Raw genomic sequence first — 15,692 nt, 5'->3', positions numbered from 1 at the left:
ATGACATCTTCTTTATAGTAATCATATTTGTATATAGTCAAAAATAGGCAAGGAGAAATATGAACTTGGTTAATTGAGAAGTAAGTAAAAGATGATCCGTGACAATGGTTATCCGCCAAGTAAGGATACCTAATCAATACAGGATTGCTATGAAGTTTAGATTGTTAACGATTTAAGTATAGGTCCATGTGTTTCATTTAAATATGTATGTCTTTGTTTTTTGGTCTATATGTAAACGTAGGCCTATATTACTTTGTATATGTGCTGTTGTTTACATCAACTGAACTGAAGACAAGAATGATTGTTTTTGCTTGTTTTTACCTGGTGATCAACTCCTATGTTTTTTTAATACTACTTTCCTGCGAACCACGGATAATGGTAAATTATTAATTGTTAACGTTTGTATTAAGAGTGTGTTATAAGGAGGTTATACAGTACAGTATTGTATTCTAATGTGACTGTCTTTCTTTTCTGGCCTGTTTCTTTTGGGGCCTATTTTAAATTGTGAATTTGCATACTTATTTCCTTGGTACTTGGTGGTTGTCCTCTTAAATACTCCACAAGCAAGTCTGACAACGAGGCACACAAATTAAACTTTACACATACAGGCCCTTAGTATAGTGGCTTTTAGTACTCGCCTAGTAGTAATGGTTTAATTATGTAATGTTTTAATAGCAGTATAATCTATAAAACGGATTCTCTCATCAATAATAAAAACAATCCACTTAATATTTTAAATCAGACAATTATGATAAAGATGGTATAGTAATTAGAAATGCATTAAACACCACGTGGCATTATTGCATTAGTCTGAATTATATAGTTCGTAGGCCTACTTCATTGTTTGTTTTGGTAAAATCAACCATTTCCAACGTATACTTTGTATGTGACGTGTGTACTTCAACAATTTCCAGCGTGTACTTTGTATGTACCGTACTGTGTGTACATCAACCATTTTCAACGTATACTTTGTATGTGCTGTGTGTACATCAACCATTTCCAGCGTATACTTTGTATGTGACGTGTGTACATCAACCATTTCTAGCGTATTACTTTGTATGTGCTGTCAACTGAAGACAAGAATGATTGTTTTTGCTTGGTTTTACCTGGTGATCAACTCCCGTGTTTTGGGGGATAGGCCTACTACGGTCCTGCCAACCACGGATAATGGTAAATAATTATAAATTATTAACGTTTGTAGTGTAGGATGACGAACGATATAAATACCTACGCTTAGTAATCGGATCCAATGCACAGTTTGATTCCCGGTTTGATTTAACATCTTTAAGTAACAAGGCCAACAGCCATAAGTCGCGTGCTAAAACGCATAGTGATACCAGACCGACCGACCGACCGACATAGTGAACTATAGAGTCGCGTCCACGCGACTAAAAATTAATCTTTCTAAATAGACTCTGCTTTAACACGTATTCCCTCACTGAGACTTACCTCTACCACACATGGTGATAGATGTGTAGTAGCTGTAAACAGCTGTTGCTTCTATACTTCACAACGATATATTTTAAAGTCCTAAGGAAAGAAAAACCTTTAAATTGATTAGATTAATAGTTGTAACAATATAATTAGTACTATTTAGTAACATGTTAATAATGCAACATATTATGATACAATAGATCATCTACTTTAATATAAGTAGTTTTCTTATTGTATTTTTAGCGGTTGGAAGTAGAGATTATAGTTATGATCCCGAAGAATGTGTTATGACTTACAAACACTGGAAAGAACAAAGTAAGACGTGTTATTAATGTATTATTCCTTTTAATAATACTTATTTATTTATTAACTGAAATTGGTACGCTGATTTGCCGTTTATTAAATGATAACTTGACAAATTTTGATAAATTTTCGATTGTGTAAATATCTATTAAAGTTTACTAAAACAGTATATAGGCCTAGATTAGTAAGTTTGTTAACATGGTGATTATTTTTGTATTATTGTATTCAATTATTAAACGTTTGTTGTTTTACAGGTGTTGTTAATATGTTTGTGACCAGCATTAATCCTCGTGCTGAAATTTACATGTCAAAAAGTGACGGCTCAAATTTAAGGTTTACACCGGTTGCAATGGAAAATGTTCAATTAACCTTACCCTTCGCTCTTGACTATGATGGCACCACATCTACACTATACTGGTCTGACGCCATCAAGTATACCATTGAACGATATTCATTTGACACTAAGCAACATGAAGTGTTTGTGTCTAATGCTAACAGTAAGAAAAACAATTCAGTTTATGTTTTTATTTTTTAATTATAAAGAATAGGCCTCATTGTATTTTGGTAGCTATTGTTTAAATTGTGTATGCTTATTATAGTACAAATATGCACTCTTCAGAATATTTTAATGGTTGAACCACATCCTACATTGTTTTATTGTTAAATAATCAACGAAAACAAAAGCATCAGTTATGTCACAACATCAACGCGTATGCCTACTGTACAAAGCTTAGACAACTTAAATATCTGCACATAAATGGTAATTATTATATAGTCTATCAAAAAATAATAATCATAATTTCTCAGCCAAAGCGAAAAAGCGTCCTGAATCTGTCTCTCTGTCAAATAATGTCTATGTTGTTATTCCATACTCTGTCAGGTATCTTTCAAGTCCACGTCCTCAGAAAATTAAATTAATTTTTATTAGATCTTCTTCTACAGGTGTAGGCCTATGTATACATACAATATATAACTCTTATTTGGTTTGACATTTAAAAAGTCTTTAAAGAGGGGTTGTCTTTTATTTAAAAAATCCTATAGCATTTAGCTGTAGTTAGATTATATATAATATTATGTATATTATTACAACATTGATTAATTGTTCATCATTTATAAAGTGGTGAATGGTTTAGCCGTTGATGGATCTGGAAAGAAGCTTTATTGGACAACTGATGGTGGTGGTGGCCGAATTGAAGTAATAGATCTGGATGGAACAAACAGAAGAATACTGATTGATACAGGATTAAAATGGCCAAGTGCAATTGAGATAGACACAACGAACGGGTATGTCACTCTCTATTGGTACCGTTATGCACTAACTCTCCAATGAGATCAACTAACTTCACATGTCCATGATATCGATTAATACGTAAACGTGTGTTATTAATGCAATGCATACAAATCATTTACCTATTTTAATAATGAATTATAGAAAAGTAATAATTATTGATGTTTATTCATACATTCAATATAAGAATTTAATTTCATAATAACTCAGCTTTAGTAATTATTATGTGTTTCTCTGTTATGTGTGTGACTGTACACAGCAACTGTAAGTAACATACTATATTTAATTAGATACCTGTACTGGACTGATGGAGGACTGGACAAGATAGAGCGAGTGAAGTTAAATGACTTGAGTACAAGAACCGCTTTAGTGACAACTGGACTTAGTGCTCCATCCGGACTTGTTTTAGCAGTTCCCGGTAAGTTAGAGTCATAAATGTATGCAAGTTATTATAATGATACTATATAATGCACAGCTGTTCCACAGATAGAAATAAACCGAAGCACATCCATTAATAAAATTAAATTGAATCCATCCGCTATTTACTACAGCTTTTATATATTTTAGATGGAAAGATGTATTGGTGTGATCACAACAGGCAGGTGATTGAGGAAGCTAACCTTGATGGATCTAACAGAAGAACGATTATAACGCTTTCTAGAAATGCAGGTCCGTTTAGAATTGACATTTATAGAAACTACCTGTACTGGACTGATGAGAATGGTGGCATATATCGAGTTGATAGAACAACTGGAATATCATCAAAGCAAAGTAGCGATAGTCGACTTTCAGGAGACTTATATATTTTCAAAAGTAAATATTCTAATTTAAAGTATTTAAATTATATTGCTGTTAATTAAAACTATATATAATTATAGTTTTTCTTTAAACAAATGGATGTGGGTGCAAATGACACATTATTTAGAGGCCTAGAGTAGTAGGCCTATGTTTGTGGTCAGCAACATCCATAATTGTATCTGTTGTATTTTGAAATGTTATACGTTTATAGAGTGACATGATATATTAATGAACTTTTATCTTAGTAAATAATTAGTAGAATGCTGCCACCAAGTACTAGCACGATCGATACAAGTGTCTTGCGAATACATTGACTTATCACAATTAAATATATTATAGTTCATTGAATTCATTTTTCTTAAATATACCATTTTAATGTCACGTATAGTATAGTTATTATTAACTTTGACCAAAATTATTGACTTGAAAAACTGTAATTTAAATCAAAACAATGGATTTTTGTTAAATTTAACAGTTTATTTTATCGTTTATAATCTTTTGTTCGTTTATTTTTCCTACGGAAGTGATTAACTTTAAAACTGCAAATGGCCTGTTCAAGTCTGATTTTATTAATCTTCATTTTTTCATGTATTTGGGTTTGGGTTTACATCTTTAATAATTATAATGACGTCACATAGTATCAAGCATGGCAAAAACCTATGCACATTTAGGTCACGTCGTTTGTTTACGAATTCAAGAAATTAATTAATTAATGATTAGTTTATTAGTGAAATGTAAACGTAGAAATTAAAATATTGCATTTTCTGTATAAAGTTTAAAGAAGAGAGAACTTTGTTCTATATATGAATATTGCAGGGATATACGTCATAATAATGTGTAAACAGCATGTTTTTGTGGAAGGAAAACAACCTGAGTTTCTCATAATATCAATGAATTATTAACATTTCTTTCTCATCTTCCTGTCGCATAAATTAATTAAAATGTCTACTTAAGAGTAAACAAATTATTATTATTATTTTATATTTTTGTCATTGTCAGTATCATTATTATTATCATTATTACTATTCTTAATATTTCTTGGCAAAATACAATTTTGCCAAGTTTAGTACTTCATTTTGTTTGTTTGTTAGCACGATAGCGCCTATAATTTTCAAGTTATAATTCTGAATTTTTCGGTGTAAATAGGTAACAAAGAACTTATAACACAAGAATCTCCTGTTCTTCAATTTGCATTCAAAACACAGTATCGGAAGTACAGGGTTAAAAGGTCAAACTGGGCGACGCCATTTCACAGCATGGAGCAGCGCCCCCTTCAAACTAGGAAGTCAATTACTCTATCCCCCCTAGAGTATTAGCAGATCCCCTCTATGAGTTTGACTTTCTAATTTGATGCGGGCGCCCTACTCCTCAGTCAATTACTCTATCCCCCCCTAGAGTATTAGCATATCCCCTCTATGATTTTTACTTTCTAATTTGATGCGGGCGCCCTACTCCATGGCTCACAATGGCGCCACCCATTAGCTCTATTCTATCCCACAATGCCGTTCGAAATTGTTACGCGCTTTGTTTAGCAAGTATTTGTTGTTTTTATGTTTATTAAAATAAGTATTTAAAAATTGAAAAAAAAATTCCGTTCTTGTTATCTCTCATAAAATGGCCTTCGTCATCTAAGATTTATGAATACGTAACATAGTTACTTTTGACTAATTAAATGATTTTTTAAAATTTGAATAGTTTGAATTGAACTAGGTCTAAACTAGATTGACTGACAATAGTATGGACGGTACAGCTAATAACATAGTACACAAGCACTCATTGGTTATAAGGAACAAATGTTTGGGTTTTTAAATAAAATAAAAAATAAAATATAATTGCTGGATGAATATTATTTTTTACTTATACTGTTTGGTATTATATATTACACAATTGTATATATACCATGGGCAAAATAATATTATAATATATATATAGTTGTTGTTTTTAAGGCCAACTCCATATACAATTATTTGATATTTGTATGGACGTACCACCGAAAGGTATGTGCCATTGTTCTAAAGTGAGTGCCAATAAATACGGAAACACATTCTATTTGTATTTATTTAACACTTCATTTAATGTCTTATTATTACATTATTTATTATTAAATTAACAGTATGCCCTCCAATGTTAGAAATAGTTTGATACGTGTGGTAAAAAGATAATTTCAACTCTTTCATGTTTGTGACACAAGTAGATTTAGGAATGTCCCCCTCTATAGTTTACCTACAATTTGGAAATTGTTTGATTTTGAAGTTTGTTGTTTTGATACCCCAGAGCAGCAGCAGAGAGAGCGGAAGTGGTAGAAAAACCATTATGTCATGGTTGGCCTCTAACACATGGACAGACAACTCAGATTAAAGAATGCTTTGGCAATGTTTGTGAACTTCGTCATTTAATTACAACTTTCATTTTACCTGATATTGCTATTATTGATCTTTATGCGGATTTTTGAAATTATTAAACAGCAAGGTGAGTTGTTTTATTTTGTAAATTAAGGTTAATTGCAAAGTATTTTGTGTACTATAAGTTCAGGCCTGGTCTGGCTAGCTACTCTAGCTAGCCTAGTAGGCCTAGAGGTCTAGAGGACTCTGAATCGCAAAACCCCGCGAAAAGTTTTTGCACAGGACGGACCTGGCCATTCGGCTACTTAGTAGGCCTTGCAATGCTAAACTTAATAGTAAGTGCAGATTGGGCTGGCAGTGACTTACCTCATCCAAATGCAGTTATTTTCTGTGTACAAAATGAGAAGTGTTCTCTAGGCCTAACCCTAGGCCTAGCCTATGCTAGTAAAGTATTGTAAATGGGCTAACAAAATGTGCAATTTATATTTTAAGTGTATGTGTTTGTGCCTTCTTTATTTATTAGTTTTAGACTAAAATAGAGTTAGAATGTAGATAGTTCTTATCTTAATTCTAAGCCTACACAATGTAGGCTAGTGTGTTCTGCATGCTTACATTAATAAATAAAATCACATAAGTTTAGGTCAAAACTTACAGTAGGCTTAGGCCTACCCCCTTTCCTCTTTTGGTAGAAAGAAATTATTTGATTAAACATTGTGGAGAAAAATATTCACAAATGAAATGGTCTTGATTGATTAAAAATTATGTAATTTGGTTTATGATTTCATTATGCATTCATTTTTACTGAGCAATCTGTTACCAGCTACATTTCATATTTTCAACATATCATATTTGACCTTTGATGGAATTTGACCTTGATATATAACATTCCATTAGGATGGCAGCTGCTAGATGTAACCATGGTTATCACCATGGAGATCCATTGACTTATATTCGTGGGTCCTGTTGAGAGGATGAAGAGTTATACATGTTCCATAGCGATTTCAGTCAATTTTGTTTATGTTTTTAATAATTTGACAGTATAATCGATGAAATTATGTGGCAGGCACACATCTGCTAGTTTGCACTTGTTTTTAGTTTACAGAGTACCAACTAAAGCAGAAAATATAATTATAATTTAATTTAGTTTAAGTAAATTAATAAGTTACAGTACATACAGTACTATAAACTAAAATGAAAAACAATCAATAAAAGTTGTTCAAAAACATGTTTTTTTTATGCTTGGTGACAGTTATCAGTAATACGACACTGTGGTGTCTTCACAATAAAGACAGAAATAAATTTGTTTAGGTATTGTTTACAAATGCAATCTGAATCACAATTTTTGTCTATTACGTGCCTAGCTTACCCGGATAAACCGATAAATGCCATATTTCTCCTCGAAGAGCGAGATATACTTTCGAAAAGTAGAAAATTCATTGAACACCCCTCTCTCTAAATGGTACAGTCCACAAACCTCAAGTGGGAACATCCCTACAATTCACCATCATCATTTCTTTTCGAGACATGAAAGAGTAGTACTGTATATAGGCCTACAGTCTATTCCTACGAAAAGCTGGACAGTTTCCAAAATACATGTTAATACAGTACGTTCTCTTCTCTCTTCTCCCCTTCGTTGATGTTCACATTAGTAGCTAATTTGTTATGCAGCTGATGGTAGTGTGAATTGAAGTGAGTTTAAATATCATAGTTTGCAAGGCTATAACTCTAGCATATCAAATATTATTTGATTCATAATGTCATTCTGTTTCACTACTTCACCTAGTGACAATAGGGTTAAACACTTTGACCATATTTAACACTCATAAACGTGATTGTCACCTTCCAAGTGATTGCATGTCCCTGAGATTGTTTTAAAAATAGAAATAAAATCCTTAACACTGATACTGTACATCAAGTGTCTATTTATAACATCCATCTGTCCATTTTACAATTGTAATACCTTTTTAGCGTAAGTAATTCCATCCATTCATAATTCCGATTTTAACAACCCATGTTAAACTAAGTACACAATACCGTACATAATGTGTTCTATCAATTCAAAATATATTCCGAAATGGCCATCTTTATGTTTGATTTGATGACATCATCATACCAAAAAATTAGAATGTAATTGTTGGTCCTGTAATTTCACCTACTGTATGCTAATTGCTATTTATCAGTATAATTCAAAACTGTACATTCCTGTATCAACCATACTGCAGGCCCAATTCAGCCCTATGCTGTATGTTTCAGCTCATGGCATCGCTTACATCAAATTTCTGGGCACGTATGTCCATGTTGTGTTTGCCTGTTTTAAAAGTTATAGTAAATGCTGGTAAAATTCATAAATCAAAGATCATATTACATATGTACATAATTGTTCAAAGTGATAAGAAAAATTGTAGTTAAATAAAAATATTATTTTTAAAGTTATGATTTATATTTCATAGTACATAGTGTCAATTTACTAATTGTAATTGTTACCTAATAGTACATCTGCCTCCCAGCTGCTAAAACGTATGGTACACTACAGTATGGCAGTAGCTATGGCCATTACGCATAATGCCTATATTATTATCACTCCCGTTTTAGGCCAATTAAACTTAAAGTAGTTGTTTAAACATAATATTATATAAATAACTCTGAATTTTATTATATAAATTCACAAAAAGAAACAAAATCAGGATTTTTAACTGCAAAGATATATAAATCAATCATGCTTTTTATTTTTCATATTTTATACTAATAGTAAAGGAATTATCAATTTATAATAAACTTGCCATTACTTTACAAAAATTAACAAAATGATAATAAATTGGAAACTGATATTTTTTTACAGTGCATCACCATTTATTTAAATAATATCAGTTGTTGTGTATTAGAATTTATATGTTTCATAAGTATCAGAACGAAAGATGGATTTTTATGTTTATAATGAGTAGTACAGGTACTAGCAAACATCAATGCCCACTAATGTAATTATACAAATACCCTGAAGCTAATTCCATACTTTGCTTGTTGCTGCATTCATATTAAAAGTTAGTACTAGCACATTTTGTGCCCAAAGGCACTGCATCATGGTCCAGTCTGATTGTGTCTGATTGAATATGATACTATCTACTGGATTAATTTCTGTGTTTAAACTGAAGTATGCATCACTGGAAACAAAGAATTACAATTTCTACATACTGGTCAGCGAGTTAATGCATTGTGCAAAGATAAACTTAATATTGGTACACTGATATTGATCACTTGGTATATAATACTTAGGCCTATTTGATAATTGGTACAGTTTTAACTACAGTATAATTACACTGAGTCTATTTTGTTCCATTGCAAAGTGGCCAAGCAGTTAAGACAAAGGAACCATAATTAAGTAGCCATAACATCGCCAAGGGTTCGAGGCTTACTCACTCTATGGTTCTGGTGGTAGAACGAGTCTTCTCGGGTAAGGACTATAAACCGTAGGTCCAGTGTACACATCTAGCTCATCTTTCGAAACAAGTAGGGGATTGCCCCTGTGTACTAGTACATCACAGCCACTCATCATAGCTAGGCCCTCTGGGAGACCAGTCTTTGACTAAAAAGGCTTCACAGTATAAAGAAATTATAAATACAAATTTGTTCTACTCTGCGTCTAAAATCTGAGCACCGCATTTTTAAATTGCAGTACTGTACAATCTTTTTAAAATGGATTAATTGTTCGAAATAAAGTTTATTAAACTTTTGCCTATAGTCTTCAAAATCATTCTTTAAACATGACATTTTCACAATCTAAACTAAAGCGATTATTAATATTTATACTGCAGTACAATATTTCTAAATGACTACAGGTCTTTTGCTTAGCACTGCTCTAGATTTGAATATTACAACCTTGACTGCAGTTGATGGCTCCCTCAGGAGATCCACTAAAAGCTTTCTTAACATGTGTTTAGTCTGCAATCAATGTTCACATTCTGAATATTTTTCAAAACAGAGAAATATTTTCATATAATTGTCTGGCATATAATATTCACAATAAATTCAATACTGTTTACATTGTTTTTGCTTGATGATGATACTGTCACCTTTGGCCTCTTCTGTCCATGTGAAAGGGGCTTTGAATATCAACAGTTACCTTGGAACAAGTACTTTCAGTATGGTTGGTAACAGTTTACTCAATAATGTTGCTTTTTGGTAATTTCTAAAATGTTTAATTAGGGATCAACATTTATATTCTACTGCAGTAATATTTCTGAAGTAACAACTTTTTTAATAATAATAAATATATATCGATGAATAATTTAAGTGTTTTCAATTATAGTATATATTTTTAAGAGCCATTCATTGAGACAGCGTGTTTGTGCTTATCCGCTACCCCCAAAAAAGCCTGAGCTATGTATTATTACTGCAGTAACTACAGTACTTTTTTATTGCAATATGCATAATTTTAGATTTTTCAATTGTTAATGTTAGTAAGTTTACGAGTCATTGAGACAGTCTGGTTGTGATTATTCCCCCACTCACCCCCCACACACAACAAAAGCCTGCTATACAGATTGATATTGTAGTTTACTGCAGTAACTTCAGTACAATAATGTTGACATCATCCCTTAACTCAAAGTGTCCTGATTCATAGTTTACCGTATTTATATTACAAACAAGCATGAACTAACTATGGCTTTATAATTAAGCCAGGTAATACAAATACCACATTATGCGATAATCTTCTATTAATAAATCTCCTCAAATTACCTGCATTTTGCTGTAGATTTCCATAAATTTGCCATTAGATTGGTTAAGGACATATTCTATTCCAGTCAACAAGATCTTGATCATTTTAAACATCATTGTCTGTCTGACTGAGGTAATATCCTTTGTCTTTCTCAAAGAATAAGAATTATAATTTGAAACAATGATTTTCGTGATAAAAGAACAAGAAATCTTTATTTAGACTATTCCCTCTGAAAAACTTATTTTTTAAATTGTAAGATTGATAGTTTTGCAGTTTCATCAGATGAAACTTTATTATGAACACGACGACATAAGATGAGATATATAATTCCAAATAATGAAAGTAAACTAGAATTTATACAATTTACAGTTGTTTTAAAAGTCTATAGAAAAAAAAACCCCAAAAATAATGTTTTCGCTTTAATATAAAAAAGACAAAATAAACTGTTAAATTCAGACCAAAATCACTGACAGTGACAGACAATTTGACTATTTTTACTGTAAATTACATTTTTGTCAGGTAAATATTTTGTATTTTCCATCCAAATTTAAATAAATATTTTGGGAAATTAAAAATGTTTTTATTTATTTATTCATGGGGAAACAATACCTCTAATTTTACTATTTTCATGCCTTTCGATGAATTTTGCTTTAAAAAAATATAAAATATTTTGTATAACAAATCATTCAAAATTTAATAATTTTACAACAGATGTAAATCTCATTTTTAGTTAAAATTGTAATTATTATATAAATTATTAACTTCTTTCCCTATAAATAATTGTGTAGGAACCAATCAATGGAAATAAAAAATGAATGAATTTTAAATTTTGTTTACTTGTAGGTTTCGTATTTATGGAGTTGGTTTAAAGTTACTGAAACTGGAGAACACGTTTACAGTACAACTTGAAATTGAAACAGGTAAGATTATATAGATTACTTTGATTAAAATTGTAATTGGGAAAATTGGAAAATACATTTTGTTTGTACTCTTTATAAACTGTGCTGTGCAATTATCGTAGTCTGTAAATATTTCTTAATAGTGATATACTGTAACATTGTTTTAAGGTTTGCATGGCAAAATTATATATTCAACTAAAGTTAGATTTGTACAGTATTGTACATGTCTATGTGATTTCAATAAAATGATGTTGTGAATGTCTTTTCGGTTGTCGTGCTACCAAAGTCTTATGGACACTTTTCATGGAAATGAATGCGGCTAAAAAACAACCCTTAATCTGGGGACACGGTCTCCATAAAGCTCTGTCTGCACTATCAAACTAGTTTGACGAAAACAAATGTGATGTACCCAAATATGGTAGGGATATGCTTAAATATGGTAGTGATATGCTTAAATATAACATCATCATGTCCATATATGGGCACATCACATTTTTTTTGTCACATAAAGTTTGATAGTGTAGACAGATTTACTTGGGAAACTTGTTTGGTCCGGAATGCATCAGCCCTGCAACAGTGCAGGCAGATCAGTGAATCAGTTTGTGGAATTTTCTTAGCATGTCCTACACAGTATAATGGTCCCTAATTTAATAATTGCAATATGTCAGGTGTTGAATGATTCAAATGTAATCACTTTCCATGACCTTAAGTAACCTTTAAGGTGTAAATACTGTACTTGAATTGGATAATTTTAGCACTTCCTTCATTGACTGTTAATAAAGTGATTTAATGGGATTTAATTTAACAAGCCCTATTTGATGTTGTGATTCAGGTAAACTAGTAGGTCAACCTTTATTCTAAATAGATTAGTAGTAATAGTAGTGGTAGTGATATGACATCATCATGTCTATATATTGGCACATCACATTTTGTTGTCACATAAAGTTTGAGAGTGTGGACAGAGCTTTAGACTTTACTGTAAGTCATACTACAGATGTATGGAATAGTATAGTACAGGGTTGAGAGGGGGTGTAGGGGATTAGGGGTGGTTAGGAGGAGGTACAGTATCTGTTTCTTTTGCTGGCAGAAACTGGCTTCAGGATGGCCTGACATTGTTTAGTGTAATGTTTAAATCCATGCCAATGCCTGGTGCAGTACTGTACACAATAGTACTAGTAGTATTTACAATGACCCTTTATAGTACATGTTGCTTTTGAACTGTGTCCACACTAATACTCAGTGTTGTGGTTAATATTAAAATTGTATGCATTCTTTTATGAATAATTAGAAATAGTATAAGTACAGTACATGAGGTTCAGTGAGCCTGAGTTGATAGGTAAGTCAATCACTTGCTTAGATTGTTATCTCAGTGCACAGTACAATGAAAGAAGACTTCAACCATACAGGTACTTATAGTAAATACAGTATACATACATACAACTACATACATATAGTACAGTAGTAAACATTTGGAATACTTAGTCACAATACAGGCTCTGCAACACATGCGTCTTTGTGTGTAAAGTACAAAAATGTATGTTTTATCTTTTTACTGTACATCCACTTTTTTACACATGGTTTAGTCTACAGTATTTCTTACCTGGCTTTACGGATAAACCGACAATAGCCTATTCTGCTTGAAGAGGGAAATTTAGTATAACTTGAAATAGTATAAAATGATTGAACTCCCCTCTCCATAAATGGTACAGTCTACAGTTTTAAGTGTGCAATTAATGCAGTTCAGTCATGGTTCATTGACTGCAAGCTATGATCAGTGGGAAAGCCAGTCGACAAATCGTGTCAAATTTCGACTCGGAGAGGGCGCCCTACTTTTCTAATTTAGTTCAAAATTGCTAAATTTTAGGGTGTTGGAAAAACACAATATTTGTAAATTTAGCTGATTATCGGAAAAATATTGCTAGTGAAATAAATTCATAAATGGTTTTAATACATTGTCATGTAAAATTTAATGTATTTGAACAAAACGATAATCTGTAATTTAACGGCAAAATCAACCAATGTCTTTTTTCCGAAATTGTACCCTAGAAAATCGTTAAAATAAAATATTTAGAAAAATTGAACAGTCCTGAATTTAAAATCCCTGTTAGAAAAATTAATAATCTACAGAATACGATATTAAGACACAAAATTCGGTGGTTGGGATGCAGCTCCGACTATTCAAACTAAAGGTACCTCTATTTGTTCCATCGAAAACTAGCGAAACCGCCATTTTGTAAACACATCGTCATCGTGTTTATGAATTTATTTATAGCGAACGATATACGCGATGTTTATAATTGTCCGCGTATAAGAATTCATATAAATAAATACATTCCAATACAACGTATATTATTACTTGTTTATTTATCACAATATATATTTTAGTTGAGGAATGTTTATCATAACTATTATAATAGCTTTTATACGAGTCCGAGGCCTAGCCCTATTTAGCGAGCGATTGTTCCAGGGGCGGAAAGTCACTTAGTGACGTTGTGATCGGGCGCGTCGGGCCTAGCTAATATTAATAATATGACCTGAAATAAGCGGCTAACAAGAACTGTTATATACTTGCTTACAATTGTTTTGTTATTGATGAACAAACAAGCAATTAGATTAAATAACAAGTTATTTATTCATTTTTTTTGGTAAAAACATGTACAAACTAGGCTAGTACTACTACTACTACTACTGTATAATACAAATTAATAGTAATACAGTATTAATAAAAAATAATATAGGCCTAACATACAATAAATATTCAATTTTTAAGGTATAACACATGACAATAACATAATTTACAGAGTATAGTGTAGTAGGTTTGCATTCAACATAAAACATTTGTATTGTAATTCATCTAAATCCTCTGCAACATATATTTGTAACTCAACATTTTGTTTTAAATTATTAAATTATAGTTTGGGTATGACAATGTCGGTAGGTACCGGTGTCACCTTTTTATCCCCATCACTCTCAATTTGAAGTCACAAAGACGAAGAACTCTGCATCATCAACGATTCCTGAAAGTGTAAGAAAAAATAATAAATATTATTAAATAAAAATGTTACTGTCTGGTTGTATATATAATTATTATATGATGGCCTAAAAAGTAAAATGGGGGCTGTATTTTATTATTTAAATTACAGTATTTACTATTATTATTTATATATTCTAGGCCTACTAGTAGCCTAGCTAGGCATCTATTGATCCTCATAAATCAAATACTAAATGAAAAATAAAATAATAATATTAATACTGATTGAAAAAAGGTATTTTTTGGGGGGATCAGATCACCAGGCTAGGCCGGCCAGGACCAATGATACTCGTAATCAGTACAACTTAACGACTAGCGAATCAGCATCAACACAGTACAACACACGTCTCGCTATCGCCTATACTGACACACGTGTCTCGCGTTGCCGAAACCACGCTCACAGCTAGAAAATGTACCTACCTTTCGAGGCCTGAGAATACACCAACAAATTTTGAACAGGATAGAAATATATCATACTCGATTAAACTAATATTATTCTTGATAAAACAATTGATTATAATTTTTTTAATTTGTTGGGACGCACCTCCGACTATTCAGAAAATGGACAACAAAACAGTAGTCAAATCGTACCACATTTATAACTTTCACGAGTCCCGACTTCAGTCGCCGAATGTATTGTATTAGCTTCGGTTTCTTTAAAGGAAACCGATTGGTTATCCAATTATACTTATTAGGAAATGCTTTCACCATAATAGGTAATGTTGGGCGGTTCTTAAATATTCATGAGAGCTTAAAATAAAACAGCACTTATTTGCTAGGCGACGAAAAATCGTGGTTTCAGTTTTCAACAATAGGTGGCGCTTCAAAATCGTCAATGCGGAAGTAAGTCGATTTTACACGATTTAACGGTCAAAACGCGAAG

The 15,692-nt window shown here is 31.9% G+C and overlaps 3 protein-coding genes across 3 annotated transcripts in view; 2 read left to right on the top strand and 1 right to left on the bottom strand.

The window, feature by feature from the left end:
* Positions 1 to 15,692, bottom strand: part of LOC144850711 (uncharacterized) — a 229,643-nt gene that overhangs the window by 196,975 nt on the left and 16,976 nt on the right. The window lies entirely within an intron of this gene.
* LOC144851052 (uncharacterized) lies at positions 1,083 to 4,039 on the top strand. Its single transcript, XM_078708573.1, has 7 exons — positions 1,083 to 1,170; positions 1,678 to 1,749; positions 1,992 to 2,234; positions 2,856 to 3,021; positions 3,316 to 3,443; positions 3,593 to 3,838; positions 4,035 to 4,039. The coding sequence occupies exons 1-7, from the start codon at positions 1,083 to 1,085 to the stop codon at positions 4,037 to 4,039; spliced, it is 948 nt and encodes a 315-aa protein (XP_078564699.1).
* The window catches only part of LOC144850699 (uncharacterized), a 49,866-nt gene continuing 40,210 nt past the window's right edge, over positions 6,037 to 15,692 (top strand). Inside the window, exons 1-2 of the mRNA XM_078708079.1 lie at positions 6,037 to 6,292; positions 11,723 to 11,799. The gene's annotated coding sequence lies outside the window, so the exon portion shown is untranslated. The remainder of the gene's footprint in view (positions 6,293 to 11,722; positions 11,800 to 15,692) is intronic.

Source organism: Antedon bifida, chromosome 8 (genome assembly GCF_963402885.1).
Source record: "Antedon bifida chromosome 8, ecAntBifi1.1, whole genome shotgun sequence".
Classification (NCBI taxonomy): domain Eukaryota; kingdom Metazoa; phylum Echinodermata; class Crinoidea; order Comatulida; family Antedonidae; genus Antedon; species Antedon bifida.
The sequence above is the reverse complement of the archived record's forward strand: the minus strand, read 5'-3'. Positions and strand labels throughout refer to the sequence as shown.

Excerpts from the sequence above, each read along its gene's own strand:
- LOC144851052 (XM_078708573.1), top strand. The coding sequence starts at position 1,083 with ATGATTGTTTTTGCTTGGTTTTACCTGGTGATCAACTCCCGTGTTTTG. Across the intron at positions 1,171-1,677 it reads CCTGCCAACCACGGATAATG|CGGTTGGAAGTAGAGATTAT; the intron begins GTAAATAATTAT and ends TTGTATTTTTAG. Across the intron at positions 3,444-3,592 it reads ACTTGTTTTAGCAGTTCCCG|ATGGAAAGATGTATTGGTGT; the intron begins GTAAGTTAGAGT and ends TATATATTTTAG.